Source organism: Trachurus trachurus (assembly GCF_905171665.1).
Source record: "Trachurus trachurus genome assembly, chromosome: 7".
NCBI classification, from domain to species: Eukaryota; Metazoa; Chordata; class Actinopteri; order Carangiformes; family Carangidae; genus Trachurus; species Trachurus trachurus.
In genome coordinates, this window is record NC_139901.1 from 19,905,398 (window position 1) to 19,920,950 (window position 15,553).

The 15,553-nt window shown below is 43.7% G+C and overlaps 2 protein-coding genes and 1 long non-coding RNA gene across 5 annotated transcripts in view; 2 read left to right on the plus strand and 1 right to left on the minus strand.

Moving 5' to 3' along the window:
- Positions 1-156: 156 nt before the first annotated feature.
- On the minus strand, positions 157-13,259 carry nr1d4a (nuclear receptor subfamily 1, group D, member 4a). 2 transcript variants are annotated; one of them, XM_083975768.1, is made up of 8 exons: positions 12,249-13,259; positions 5,893-6,195; positions 5,715-5,803; positions 5,471-5,615; positions 2,610-3,193; positions 2,322-2,507; positions 1,984-2,194; positions 157-1,855 (listed from the first exon to the last, which is right to left on the minus strand). In XM_083975768.1, exons 1-8 carry the CDS (start codon positions 12,268-12,270, stop codon positions 1,659-1,661), a joined length of 1,737 nt encoding a protein of 578 aa, XP_083831894.1. In that variant the 5' UTR covers positions 12,271-13,259; the 3' UTR covers positions 157-1,658. The 2 variants fall into 2 exon arrangements, with proteins under 2 accessions (XP_083831894.1, XP_083831893.1); XM_083975767.1 differs by lacking the exon at positions 12,249-13,259 and having other exon boundaries at positions 5,893-6,750.
- On the plus strand, positions 1,685-14,618 carry LOC310988947. Its single transcript, XR_014595511.1, has 3 exons — positions 1,685-1,879; positions 1,990-2,119; positions 14,484-14,618. It is a non-coding gene; the product is annotated as an uncharacterized lncRNA (long non-coding RNA).
- A 129-nt stretch (positions 14,619-14,747) lies between these two features.
- rarga (retinoic acid receptor gamma a) overlaps positions 14,748-15,553 on the plus strand; it is a 45,818-nt gene continuing 45,012 nt past the window's right edge. For both annotated transcript variants that reach the window (XM_083976177.1, XM_083976178.1), the window contains exon 1: positions 14,748-14,858. The gene's annotated coding sequence lies outside the window, so the exon portion shown is untranslated. The remainder of the gene's footprint in view (positions 14,859-15,553) is intronic.

Here is a 15,553-nt window from a genome sequence, read left to right on the forward strand (position 1 = left end):
GTTACGTTTTTTAGTCTGTTTACGTGCAAATTAGGGCCAATGGCGTGAAATTCTGGAAAAATGTAATATTTCTTAACCCCCCCCCCCCCCCAAGGACCCCTGGTTGAGTCACTTTGAGAACCACTGCTGTAGACTGTTTCTAGCTAGCTATGAATCACCCTTTAGGTTGTCCCACATGCACAGCAGGCTGTAAACCTGTGTGAATTGTGACAATAGGCTATAACTTTGAGTTGCATTAGCCTACTTACTTTTTCAGATTCACACAGACCTAACTACTCAGCATGTTTTCCAAATGAAGAACAAACAAATAAAACAACAACAACAAACAAGATGAATAATACATAATTTGAACTTTATATCATTATATCATTTATATTTAGGAACAGAAATTTACAAAATGTACAAGATGTGCTCGATCAGCCATAATCAAACAAGCAAACAGTGAGAAGACCAATCAAACAAGATCTCTCACCCAAAAATATCTCTTCTGTTTGTATGACAAACATTGGGGGCAGAGGAGGGGTGGATGCGGAGTGAGTGCTGGTGATTTCAGGGATTATGCTGGTTGGTTACATCATCTGATAGCAGGAAGTGTGTCGTGTTTTAGCCGTCTGAGAATCACTACTACATATTCTCCTGTGCAAAGCCCCCTAAGCATGGCCAAACCCCCACCTATTACAGGAAGGTCAGTACATTCTTCTTTATACCGAACTCATCTGTCCGATCCATTATATATCAGTTCAGTCATTGATGCATAAACATTGGGGTAAAATAATATTTACAGCAACAAAATTAAACAAAGGAACTACAAAACCCAACATGCATGGAGCAACTCCAACTGTTCAGATGTGATACAATATAAGATGACAGAATATTTTTGTGAAATCATAGAAAATACCATTGAAGTTGGCATGTTCAAACCCAAGGTTTGCCAAATGTTATCTGGAAATTCAGTCAAAAATACAGACAGGATGCATCATATTGTGCACAAGTGACATGTTAAAATAGTGGTCTCATTCCGGTGCTAATGCAGATGGCATGTTTGTGAAACAGTGACAAACAATTACCTTAAAATTTCAGATTTTGCTATGGACTATATACAGGTTCCCTTTCTCTTACATACAAACTGGCATAATGTCAATCATCACTACTGGTCCCTAAGTAATAACTGTTTAGATCTATGATATCCGTCTTTCAGCTGCTGCTTAGCGATGGCCCGTTGATACTGTATGATTTAAGGAATAAACAGAAGTGAAGTGGCTTTTATTCTTAAGTACACTGGAAAATGGACAAATGCACAAATGATCTGTCCAAAAGGGTAATAATAACTCTACATATTATTTTGTTTACTGGAACAATGTCTTTCAAGAGGTGTTGAGGTTTATGTGTATACATGAGATTGTATGCATATGTTTATTCGTCCCAAAACACGGCATGAAGATCAATAGTGACTCAAAAAGATGGTTGTCACTGCCCTCATTTATCCTTTTGAAAAACACTCCTTAGATTGCATAAGTTCCTTGTTCTTCAATTTTGAAGGTAGTCGTGTCCTTGGAAGATATTATTTGGGTGTGCATGTGTGTGTCCAGCATGGTGTACTGTATTGTCTTTTGTGTAAAATAGTTTGTGTCTCTGTGCTGAGTGAACAAGTGGCCTGCTCAAGGGTCAATGCGAAAGGCCAACAGTTTGTCGGAGTGCAGATTGTTGAGGGTGCGCAGGTCTGGCAGGCGCAGAAGGAGTTTGGAGAAGAGGGCGGTGTCATCTGGACGACGCTGGGTGATCAGTGACCGTAGAGCACGGATCAGACCCTCCTGGAGCTGCTCCACAGCCCACATGTCCGAGATCCCAGAGCGGTCTGAGGGACAGACAGGATGTCAGTGTGAGTTATTGACAGAATACATTATCAGTTCATTAATCTATCACTGCTTTCCAGCTTTTACAACAGTTTTACCTCCCATAAAGTAAATTGTGCCCCCCTCTCACCTGCAGAGACCAGCACCACAGCCATGAAGAGAGCCATTTCATCAGGCTCAAGCCCCAGGGAGCCCAACTTCTCACTGAACTCGAACATTGCGTCAAGCAGCGAACCCATGCCCAAAGCCCGCAGGGTAGACAGGGGGTAAGTTTGGCCATTTAGGAATGTCACTGTACGTTCCTCAGCATTGAACAAGGTGCAGAATCTCACCATGAGAACCTAAACACACAAAGAGGAGGAACACAAAAAATTCAAACACTTAAACAAACTACACATTTGAACTCTTAAGTTACACATTTTGCAGTTATTGCAGGTGATATTAATCATTAGAAATATATGTAATTACCTGGAAGGTGCCTGATTTGAGCAGCATGACTTGGTCTTGTTGGCTAAGCCCTTGAAATCCTGGGATGCCCTTGGCAAACTCGACAACCTCCTTGACAGCAGGAGTGAAACACTGAGAAAAGGATTCCCATATCTCCTGACTTGAACGATCTGCTCCTGATACAGGGCACGCATTGAGAGGACAGGCCTAAAGAGGAAAAAAAAAGATGGACAAAATGAGAAATTATAGGTAAAAAAAGACAACATGAATGGGAGTCTTCATCTAACTTAGCATACTTGCTACACTTACCAGCACTTTAGCTCCCTGAGCTAATTTCCATGGGCAGGAGGGGTGATTTGTGGCACTTTCTGTGTTGCGAAAACTGTTATGATCAGCGGAGTTGCCTCTTTGAGGTATTCTTCTATTAGACTGGTCATGATTCTGGTTTGTAGACACTGCGTAGGTGTAGCGATTGTTGTCCACATTGTGGAATGTAGGCTGGTTGTCATTATGGGCAACTGGGCATAGAGTGGCATGGGCTACAGGGCAAGACTGATAACTCTGGGCAGAGTTGGGATGAGATGAGACTTGGGGGAAACTGGCATCCTGAGAAAAGCGAGATGTGTTGTGGTGGTTGTTGGTGGTGATGTGAGCCCTCTTGGCTGGTCTCTCCTGGCTGGTAGTGTTGCTGGTGGTGAAGATGTCGCGGTAGGCTCTGGAGATGGCCCCAATGGCCTCCTTTGAGTTACCATCTTCTGGGCTGGGGGGAGCCTCCCTCACTAAAGGTGAGTCCATTTCCATGGCAGCCGACTCATTTAGGCTATTCATGTAGCTCTGCATCTCTTCCAGAAGTCGCTGCTTCTCTCTCTTAGGGATGCGGCCAAAACGCACAGCTAAGGAAGACACAAGAAATGAGGACGGATTAGCCTCCAGTCATTGTGACAACATGGAGATTTACAGTTATTTGCTCAATTTTTCTACTTTATTAATAAATGTTATCCCCACTTTGTTTATTATTTTGCTTGAACCGAATGCTCACTAACATTTCATACATTTCTAAGCACTCCAGTGACAACCAAGACAAAATAGTATGCTATCTTTTAAGTTCAAGGGGCAGGTACATTCTACCTATGCAGCAGGTCAACATTGGAGGCACAGGGCTCCTTGTGTAATATATATTGGATATAAAGTGAAACAGTTATAAATTACAGTTTTCTATACAGATGCACACATCAAAAGCACAAATAACTCCTAAAGTTTTGAATGATCTCAAGGAGAATCAGGGAAGCTGTGAGATGAAAACTCCCCATCCCCCTTCCCACAGTAACCATCAGCTGGAGAGGCTATTTATAGACCCCCTGCTACCATCTGCCTCATCCTCTCCTCTATCCACCCCTGTCTCCTTCCTCTCCCGCTCCCTCCCTCTGTTTGTAAGTAGGGCAGTGGAGCAACGTGAGCGTGATGTCACTGGCACTCAGATCATAAGAGGGAGAAGGATGAGAGAGGTGGGTTTGAAGAGAGTAAATGAGCTGAGGAGAGAGTAGTGAGTAAGTATAGAGGACTGACGTGAGAGACAGTGATACATTGAAAGTGAGAGTGTGTCTATGTGCGGAGGAGGTGTGTGTGCGCTCAAGTTGCAGTTAGATCAAGCAGAAAGTTGAAGCAGTTGAACTGTACAGCCTCAAAGATTTTGTGAGTCCAGTGCACCTGATTTTTTTTTTGTGTGTGAGTGGATGTACTGTCATTCCTACATGTTGAATACTTCACACAAAAAGATACCATGTTGGGTCAAGTGAGGCAATTTACTTGACCCAGTAATATGCACAGTAGATATTAGCATGTTGCCAAATCTATGAGAATGTGCTCGCTGCCTGCAGGGTTCCTTGATGAGGATGGGGCCAGTAACATAGCATGAGATTAATCCCTTTCATCATGGTTAAAAAGAGGCGAATGCCGACTAATGAGCTGTTGATCTAAAAATGTTGCGCTGGTTAGAGGAAGAAAAGTGTGCCGTCATGCCAAGAGACTTTAATGCTTGCCTATATTGTAGAGCCAAAGTCACACAGCTGCCTGGTGTGAAATCAGGGTGTACTTTATATTGTGGGCTGCAGGCAGTTGCATGCGGTTTTCCTGTTTTTGTAATGGTTGAAACAGAGCAAAAAGGGGTTTCTAGGTTGTGGTCCCTTACGCTTTCTAAATCTTCCCTATAGGGGTCAACTTGACTGTTTGTTCTCCTCTTCGGTTGCATTTTGACACCCCATTTTCTCTCTCAACCAAAAATGTCAAGCACATGCAGAAATAACACTAACCTCTTTACTAGATTAGGCAATGCGGGGTACTGGAGGGTGGAGATAAGCAGCAACCATACTGAGAGGCAGAAGACAGGAAAACTGCACCAAGTAGGTCATGATGTATGAGTACACTACAGGCCAAATTCTGTATTGTTTTTCTAGGTCAGCGCAGCTGTTTTCTTAATGTGTGATGATAGGTGATCAATCAATGTTCAGCTATCAGAGGTAGAACTAGGTGATGTGAGCGTCACGCCTGTTAAATTCTGTCACAACGATTGGCTGTTTTTGTGCATCTCTCGCTTAATTGTTGCCCTATCCCTCATTAATTGCAGTAAGATGTTCTATGAGCACACACAAGGTAATCAAGTTGACCCTGTTCCAATTTCCTAAAATAATTCCTGTGTTTGCTGCAGTTTTCTAGATGATAGATAGCTTCGGGGACTTCAAGGCTCCTCTTCTCATAAATCATTGTCTAAGGGGGAGATGTAAGAGAGCTGAGGGGACATGGAGGAGGAGGGGCTGAACTGAACAAGAGTTTAGAGGTAACAGTATTGTGGGAAGATGCTGCAAAGGACAGGGGAAAGACACAGAGAAACTTAAGAGAGTGATACAAAGCCAGATGGTTATCTTTGGTAGCGCAAAGACACGGTAGAAGGGCAAGACAGGTGCAGGTCTGCTGATCAAGTGAGTACCTGAGCTACTGGCACGATGACCTCAAAAGACTTTCCGCATTACATTTTTCACACAGACCTACATATCAGTGGTGCTCCGCTTTCGGGCTGCCCATTTCCCTGCTGCTTTGCCTAATCAGGGCACTGTGGTATTCTGGCAGAACTGCAAGAGGGTCTCTCTCATTAAAAATGTGTCAGGATGTCTCACCATCTCTTGACATGCCAACCGAGAGGCATTTCTTGAAACGGCAGTGCTGGCAACGGTTTCGGTTCATGCGCATTATCAGACAGTTCTCGTTCTTCACACACATCTTGTAGTTGATGTTCTGCTGGATGCTGCGGCGGAAGAAACCCTGAAACACAGATACATACACATATGTAAGATGAAACAGACCACCTACCAAAGGCTACAGGTTCATATGTCCCACAGGGGGTGTGTGATTAGGGCTTACCTTGCAACCTTCACATGCATGCACTCCATAGTGGAAACCAGACGCTATGTCTCCACAGACTTTGCAAAGCAGGACCATTCCACCTGTCTCTGAGGAAGGGCAGAAGGGCAGTTAGATACGTTGCAAAAACTTAAATCAAGAGAGAAGTTGTTATGCACTGCAGTGAGGAGATACTTACTTGTGAAAGTTCCTGTGAACCCGCATGGTCTCTTTCCTGCAATGGGGTGGGTGTAGGTATGCTGTGGAGTGGCTGCAACTGAGGGGCTGTTGTAGACCTCTGGGAACTGGAACACCAGTTTGGAGGATGGGGTGGTGCATCTACCTGCCCTCTGTTTCAGTGGCCCAATCTCTTGGAAGGTAACCTCCTCTGGAGATGAGGGCTGGGAGTGTGAAGAGGGAGACTGTGTCTGGTACCCACTGGAGGGGCTGCCAGGGCTGGGACTGGCACTGCCAGTAGAACCAGCATACAGGATGACTCCACCTGCAGACCAGGGAAAGATGAAGGACATTAAACCACTGAGCTGAGAGTTCAGGCAAACAATTTCATTCAGGTACTGATGCGAAGCGGCATTCATTTTTTTGTACGCTGTATACGCAGACTACTGTATGTTATATTGGAAGAATTAAATCAGCTGTTAACCCATAAGAGAAACAAGTTGGCCATCAACATCTCCTTAGAAACCGTCCTGCTGCTCTATTGGAAGTGATGTGATGTAATGTTGCACAACCTCTGGGCAGCAGAGAAGAGCTCTGAGAATTTGCAGCGTCGTTGCCTCATCCTGAGTGTAATAGGGGTAATGGTGCGCTCAAGCGGATAAAGTGGGCGCTAAAAATACTGTTGGTAGCACAGCAACAAAGCAGGCAGGCTTCCTCTCTAGAAGCACCAAGGAAGCGCCACTTTTCTCTTCTTTTTAGTAAATAATTCCTGCCTCATGCTATTGCAGTATTTATATAGGCACCGCACCGTATAAATGTGTGCAATGTTTTTAGTCGTGCAGTTGTTCTCTCTCTCTCTCTCTCTCTCTCTCTCTCTCTCTCTCTCTCTCTCTCTCTCTCTCTCTCTCTCTCTCTCGCTTCGCATCCTCTCTCTGTTGCGCGCGCGCATTTCAAGTCATGCGTTGTGGATGAGCTGAGACACGGCCTCACGTGTCTGCGGGGTCTGCTGCCTCCTCCGCTCCAATAATAGCCTCGCTCCCCTGGCACCATGCCCAGCGCCAGCTAACAGCACGACACCTGACCGCCGCCTCACATGGACTCCTGACACGGTTACTGGCCGAACCAAATCCGCAGTCCCGTGTTGAAATATACAACAATATGAAGTCAGATCTGTGTTTATAAACATACGCTGACTGGGAAGCTAACCCGGGCATGAGGTGGCACCGAGTCTCAGCCTGAGAATGTGAGTCACGTTTTTGCAGATGGAAAAGCCTCAACTGCATGACTGGACTGCTGTAATAATGTAACTATTTAGTGTACAGAAGAGTCCAGCAGAGAGAGAAGGCTCAGAGTGACAAATATGAAAACCAAGGCAAACAGTCAAAAAATAATAGAGACAAATGGGTTCATCCTTAATGCTTGACTTGCCTTTTGCAACACATATGTCGACATCTGAAATTCATGCTATAGTACAGTGATTAAGCCAACTCAGCCTTGTTTGTGGAAAATCATGCACAAATGCAGCAGGCTGGTCCCTGTGTTGCTGTGCTGCCCTTTGCTGCACAAAGTATTTGTTTAGCTCAAATGTTTTGATAATCCCTGGACCAGCACGTGTTGGTGGATTTGTTGACTCATGCCAGAGCCATAGACAGATCCAGCAGACACAAGCCTGAGCCTCACCTCTCCCTGAGCTTACATGTAGACAGTGGTGGCCCTGCCCCCACTCCACCCAAACACATTGCATGTCCACCTGAAGGCTCACATGTAGCCTACAGTGTTTATGAATGACCCTGAGAGCCACTGGGCTGTAAACACTGTCAATTAACAATCTGTTTTTTACAGCATGCTTTCCTGAGTTGATGGGCGGGCGCCAAAGTGATCACCTGCACGTTTTCAACTGTCATAGTACAATCCACAATGAAAACAATGCAGGCAGCATCAGTGCCCAGACCAATGATTGATTAAGTGTTTGGCAGAATTAGTATAATTGATATATTTGTTTATTATTGGTATAGCCTGTAACATCAATCAACTTCTAAATTGAACTAGGATATATTAGACATATTATATTATGTGGAATTCCTTTTATTTCCACATAAAAACATTCAAATTCCTGGTTTAGGCCACTTACTAACATCCAACACTGACCATCCTGATATAGTTGTGTACCTGCATACAAGCTACTGCAGCCAAATCAAACTTCACTTGGTTTTCTTTGGGGGGTGGGGGGTATTACTCTGTGGGGATTTCCCATGCAGACCAAACAGGATTGCCGTGCACACTGTCACAGAGTGCACAAGACGGTTACAATTTAGGTCACTGCAGACAGCATTAATTGAGGAGTCAATCAGTCCTCAGTGCCCATTTTAAGCTTAGCCTACCCGTGCAAGCACTAATCTGCCTGGGACTGGAGGCAGGCAGAGAAACGTGAGCAGTGAGCAGTTCACGGGCAAAAGAGCTCTTCTCCTCTCTTCTCCTTCCCTTTTTTTTCTTGTCCTTTATCACTCACTTCGACTGTTTCACTTTAATGCCGGACATGGACAGATATAGCCTACTGTTATAGTGACCATGTGTTTGCCTGCCCTTTCAAGTTTATCTTGGCAGCATTACAGTGTGTATTGTGCTGTACCAGGAAAAATATGTATGGCAATAAAATAGTTACAGTGCTACTTGGGTGTTTGCAGTAGACTTTATTAACTCCAACTTGTATAAGTAGGTCAATATAACAGGAACTTGATCAGATTGTGCCCATGTGCCTCCAGCATTTCTTCAGACTGACGCTGCCTGCACATGAGAGCTCTGGCTCAAGAAATATCTGGACAAACCATATCAGATTGTCACAGTTGATCATTTATAAATGTCAGGGCGATGATTTGAAATGTGTACTTTAATATCCTGGTCGTCACGGTTGTTGTGGCTGAAATCGCCTGGCACGCGCTCCGAGTTAAATACGGACCGAAAACATCCGTTTCAAGGTTATGCGATTTTTATCAGGGAGCAGTGTTTCCATGCAGCTTCTCGGTGTCTTTAATCCGCTATCTGTTTCAGCGGCGTTAGGGGAGCACAGCGGATGAGAGAGGGGGGATGTTAGGTTTAACAGCAGAGTCACGTTCCAGCTGAAACACACCCTGAGCGTATGTGCGCCCTGAACCGATGGGCTCGGGGACAGATGTTGAGTCAAAACTGAGTCAGCTTCATGCACACTGCGAGGTTTCTGATTCGAGGGAGGGGGGAGGTTGGTTGGTTGATTTCAATACAGGCAACCGGCGCATGAGGCGGGCAAACGTGACGAGAGGCAGAGAGAAGTTAATGCATGGAATCGCTGACCCACTGACCAAGCTCTCCCTCACCATCACCGCAGGCGGCATCAACACTGAAACGTCCGTGAGAGCGAGGAAGCGGCAGGAGGCGGGAGGAGGGCCCGGGTATCTCACGCGTCGCACGCGGCTCTGCAAGGGAAGCCACGTGAGGAGGCTTTTTGACGGAGCTTTCACTGAGAAGACATGAAGCTGCGCTGCAGCCAGGAGCCAGAAGCTCCCACAGTCAGCCAGGGGCTTATAATTGAACAGCCAAATTAAATAGACCAGCATGTTATGCGCAGGGGTGGTCTGACTGTGCACCACCAACAGCAGCGCCTGCACTGTCAGCTAGTCGCTTTGTAAACAGTAGGGTGAAATTAACGTGTCAGCATGTGGTCACTCAGACCTGAGTTTGTATTCTGAAGAAATGCATAAGATGTTGAAATTCAGGTTAATAACAGGCTACTCTTGTTTTCTAACCTATACAATTTAGATGTTAGTTTCTTTCATCTCTAAGAGTAAGTACAGTTCAGTGTTTTAGAAAGGGGGGAGTAGTGCAACACAAGTCAGTTCCCACTCAGCCTCTCCCATTCAGAAACTTAGTTATGTCAATAAACTCTGAACTGGATGTCCTGTTTGCAATCCAGGAAAAAGACTCACTCATTTGTGTGGACTCGCATGTCTGTTTTAAATGGGTGCATTGGTATTTTGTAGATGCCAGAGTCTTAGATATGTGAAAACCAATGTAGTTATCTTACATAGCTTAGCTTGTGATTATTATAATGGTTAATCATGATGCTGGCAAAACTTGGTCCCCGATTAATGAGTTTTTTTCAGAAACTTTGGAATTTAAGTAATGCCATTTTCCAGTTGGTGGTTAGGAATGGGCCAGTTTTAGGGCTCTGTGTGCTTTGAACATGGTGATAAAAATGCTAAAAAGCTCCACCAGGGGATTGTCAGAGGAAGTTTTAGTGGCAGAACACAGCACATTAAGTTATGTATTGGACAGAGGGGAATGTCTGTTTTTATTATGTGAGCTTCATTTCACAAGTACATGTGACCTACTGTAATTGGGTACTCATACTATCATGGTGCTACTGAGAAAATGCCGGTGTCGAGGAAGACTAAATATTTGCAGTGCTATGACACCATATTACAACTGACCTTAAACAGAAGGTCAAGGTTGTACAGGTCGATGCAAATGTGGATTCTGGCAAATATTATAATGTAGGCTATGTGAAGATGCACAGTACATTTTCAGTTATTAGCTTGACTGGCATTTGGTTTGCAAACATTTGCAATGATATAAACAATTTTACAACTAACCCAAGCCCCCCCTCCTGGTTAATATTTATTAGAGCCAATGGAATGGGCCTATACTGTTATGACAGTATTTATCTGCATATGATCTAGGGCCCATTTTGTATGTTATATGGCATATGAGACATGCCAACGCCTCACCCTCACACCACCCAATCATATCTGCAGGTGCACACACACACACACACACACACACACACACACACACAGACATACGCACACAATCTCATTTTATCTGCTGGACTTTATGAGCCTTATAGCCCACCACTGCAGCCATATATTTGCCAGGTTATGATGAAGTTTATGAGCTTTGTTTAGATCACACTGAACTCATGAGTGAAATGAAGTCATGTGCATTCGCTTATTGAAATATTAACAGTCAGTGGACCCAGTTCAAGGTGGTCACTAAACACTTAAATCTAAGAGAGGACAAAAAAGTGACACAACACTTGAAGAAAGTTAAAATAAAAATAATAACATTTATCATCTATATAAACTGTAAAAATACATGTTGAATAAACACATTGAAACTTATATTTGCAAACTGGACCTACAAATCCTCATTCACTCACCTATTCCCAAACAGCAAATATCAATAAAACACCAACCCTACAGTTAATACTACAGCTATTATCTATGATTGCACGTTTAACGGCTTTGTATGCTCTGTGAAAAACACTGGCCCACTTTATCAGCATAAGTAGAAAGTCATAACCCGGTGAGTGGGATTAGTGTTGCCTTCAGATTAGAGTAACATATTGACGGTGCTCAGGGTGCGCCCATCACCTGTGCTGGAACGTGACCGACACTGTTGTAAATGATTCACCGTCAATTAGGAGAGGAAAGCAAGAAAGCATGTGCACCTTTGGCTGACCTAGAATAAAACACTCCCTAATGCCACTTAACAGATGGGAGTCCTGCAGCTATCAACTTTTATATGGCTTTGATAAAGGAAACAAACACTAGAGAGTTTCCTTGTTTTTCTTCCCCCCTCCTCGTGAGATGAAGGGGGGTCAGTGCGCAGTTAAGGTTGCGGCTCTGACAGATTATGATTACAGTGACAGCCAAGTGTACTGTAGCTCCACGTGAGTTTGTTTTCATGAAGAGAAACAGGAAGTGGACAGCCCCACTACAGCCATATGGCGCGGCTCGCTCACAGTGGAGCTGCACAGCCAGGCGCTGCCTGTTTAAACAGCTACATCATGCAGCAACTTTTTCACAACTCCGCGCACAAGTGTTACAATTATATTTAACAGAAACAAGTTGAAAGGTCTTAATCTTATTGCATACGCCAACAGTACTCCCAAACAGTGATACAACTACAAAGTGACCAAGCTCTGTGATAGATTCATTCTAAAAAATGTCATGCAAAAGTGATGCTTCGTGCACCTATACTGATGCATGTGATGAGAAGTCACACGCGGAATTGCAAAAATAATCGTCAGTTATTATTAGTTATATTAGAAAACAACACATTGTGAGCTTTGGGGTTGGTTTACAAAATTATTCATATCTTAGAATGACCAATAGAGATAATTTTCCTCTGCGTTACACTAATAAAATCTTAATTATGTTTAAATTCACATTTATTTGAGTTTTAATAATATATTGTAAGTTCAATTGCTTTGGCATTTTGATATCAACATGAATGAAACAACATCCTGTTAATCAATTTGACTATTATGCCATAAACATCCTTAATATCATGGTGGAGCGGTTGCTTCATTCAAATATGTAAAAATGTTAAAATATAACTTACCACCACCGGGGCTGTTATCCATGTCTCTTGTTGAAGTCGATGACGTTAAATATACTTGAAGGCAAATGTCAGTTAAGTGTCACTAGACTTGAGCAAAAGTCTTTTGAAGACAGGTGAGAAAGTCAAGAAATAGCTTTGCGTAAAACACCTGCCCCATGGAGCGCAAAAAAAGAATTGGGAAGCAGTGATGGAAACGAGTCCACTGCGCGTAAAGTTTGTCCACAGTAAACCGCAGGCTGGTGTCTCTCTCAACTGTGTGTCTCTCTCAGCTCTTCTCAACCAGAGGTGTGTCAGACAGGCAGGTCTCCTCGGAAAAGATACCTGGATGCCTTCTGCGCTCTGGATACTGCGACTCAGCTCGAGCGCATGCGATGTTGCACGAGCAAAGATTAAACAGTTCTCAGAAATTCCAAGAAAGTAGAGTCAGCATATCCGTGAAGTGTCAGGCATGACATACACACCCACTGATACAAACACCCACATCAATCACGTTTGCAGGTGAGTTGGAAATGTGACCGCCTTTCCGTTCTCCCCAACTTGTGTTGTGTCTGTTTGTGTGGGATTTGGCTCACTCTTTGTATCTCGCCGAGTCCCTTCTCTCCCTCTCTCCCCTTCACGCTTTTGTGCATTTTCATTGGCGGGGATCTGGAGCTGAGGGGAGTTTGATGCGCTTATTCGACCGTGGTATGTGTTCAGTAAAGCCACGCTACATGTGCGCTCTGCATGTGCAGGGGAGAGCGCTGCCCTACTGATACACATTTTATGCAAAGTACGGAGCGTGTGGTGCTGAGGGATGGAGAGATTGGTGGATGGAGCACATGGACAATAGGCGTGGCTCACCGTGACTGCTTGTTCTGTGACAAGCAGCGCTGCAAACGGGTGGTAAACACTGAGACATGCCAAACATCGGGTAAGTGCCAAGTTTAAAGCCCATGTGCCAAAGGAAACAGTAGAAGCGCAACTGGATCTCTGACACACCACCAACACACTGCTGGAGTAGGTGACTAAACCGTAAACACTCAACCATGTTTCACATTTTGATGACTGAAAAACGTAAACTACGGAATATTTTGAAAGTGTGATTATTTTTCGCGTAAAGTAAAACAAGATATTCTCTCTGCGTCTGATAGAGACGTCAATGACATTGAAAAAAATGACGAAAAACAAAATTAGTGTCTGTTGTTTGTACAACAACAGGGTCTAGAACACTATCAACAGCAAACTGTCGCCTGTCTGAAACTAAAACAGGAACAACCCAAACACAGCTTGAGGAAAGCGCCCCTCAGTGGCAAGTCACAGCACTGACAGACACAGGCAGGATCCTATTTAAAAACTCAAGAAGAGTAAACGAAAATAAACCATAAAAATAAACAAACAGACAAAATAAACCACAGCACACTTTTTTTCTTTTGTCTTCACATACTAAACAAAAACAAAACAAACAAAGAAAATGTTATTCTTATAACAACAACTTTCTCCACTACTACTAATTATAATGATAATACTAAACTGTTATTCCACTATTCAAATAAAATAATAATAGTGTAGTCGTAGTATCTATCTATCTATCTATCTATCTATCTATCTATCTATCTATCTATCTATCTATCTATCTATCTATCTATCTATCTATCTATCTGCCTGTCTGTCTGTGTCTGTCTCTCTGTCTGTGTACTTTAATGACTTGTTAACAAACCAACAGATCCATTTCTAATACTTACACAGATGGGAAGCTAAACAAGTAGATTATTATTACTATTCAGTTGATAAGAGTAGTAGGACTAAATTTTATTATAGGGTGATTGCGGTAAGCTGTACGTATTAGTATCCCTCATCAGCAAATGATGATGAGGCAGTTTGTTCGCCTACATAAAAAAAAATCTATTTTGTAACTTTCACATGAATCTCAAGGAAATTTAAATCAAATGCAACTGGACTTGGTTATTTGTCTAGGAAGACGTTTCACCTCTCATCCAAGAGGCTTCATCATTTAATGTTCGCATCTGACCAGGCTGAGACTGGTCCAGAACTGAACTGAACTGAACTGAACTGAACTGATGAAGCCTCTTGGATGAGATGTGAAACGCCTTCCTAGACAAATAACCAGTTGCATTCGATTTAAATTTCCTTGAGATGACTATGACCTGGACAAATGAGAATATTCACAGGCTTATTTCACATGAATGTCTTAATTGTTTTGTTTCTTGTGTGTCTTCCATGTCATCACGCCCTCAGTGACAGTATGGCAGTCCTGCAGTCCTCTCTTCCGTCACTAGGGGGAGTCACAGTGCCACAAATCTTCACGCTCGGCAGCTCCCATCGACGCCCCTGCGCTGCCGGGACACAGTGACGGATTGGCAACAAACGAAGGTAATCTGACAAATGACTGAAATGATCTCTGAAGCGTGAGGCCAAATGGCGTGATCTTTACAAGCCGCCGCACCGGAATACAGGACTTCTCTGAAGACTGTCCATGACTTTGTTTTGTCTCCTTCACAGAAAAAAAAAGAAAAGAAAAAACTTCGCCGTGCGTGCGCTCGTCATCCAAACTATTCACGCTTCAAACTTCTGGGAGGATGTGCTCGCGTTTGAAGCTCTAGGCGAAAGAAGGTAGGCTTGTGTACTCTACATAAATCATCTCCTGTCGTGATTAATTGGATGTGTCTGAGAATAAACGAAGCTTAAAGTGTGTGTTTACTCTGTGTGTGTGTGTGTGTGTGTGTGTGTGTGTGTGTGTGTGTGTGTGTGTGTGAGTGAGAGAGAGAGAGAGAGAGAGAGAGAGAGAGAGAGAGAGAGAGAGAGAGAGAGAGAGAGAGAGAGAGAGAGAGCAAGAGCAAGAGCAAGAGCAAGACTCACGCACCCATCATGAGAACACGTTATGGCAGGGCACGAGATAATTACAGGCTGGTGAAACTGTTCGGGACTGAACAGAACAGGAGTTGCTGCCAACATACACACCTGCAAAGCACTGCTTAGCCCCAGGCTGAAAAGACACTCTTCATCACTGTCTGTCTGTCTGTCTGTCTGTCTGTCACCCAGCCCCCTAACCACCACCACCCATAACCCCCACCCCCACACCTTGTTGAATGTGTGCTTTATGAGGATGATGCCAGTTAAGGAGGAGGCTGATGAGAGACTTAAGTTTATTCCGGACTGAATCTCTCTCGTAGTTTGTTTTAGATTAGCTTCCAGGGCGGTTGATTAAGATCAGGAAAGCATAGCAAATGAGCAAAGAATGCAGAAAATTTTCCAGTAGTGGACTGTGTGGAATTAGCCTCATGATCAGCACAGATTTTTTTTTTCCT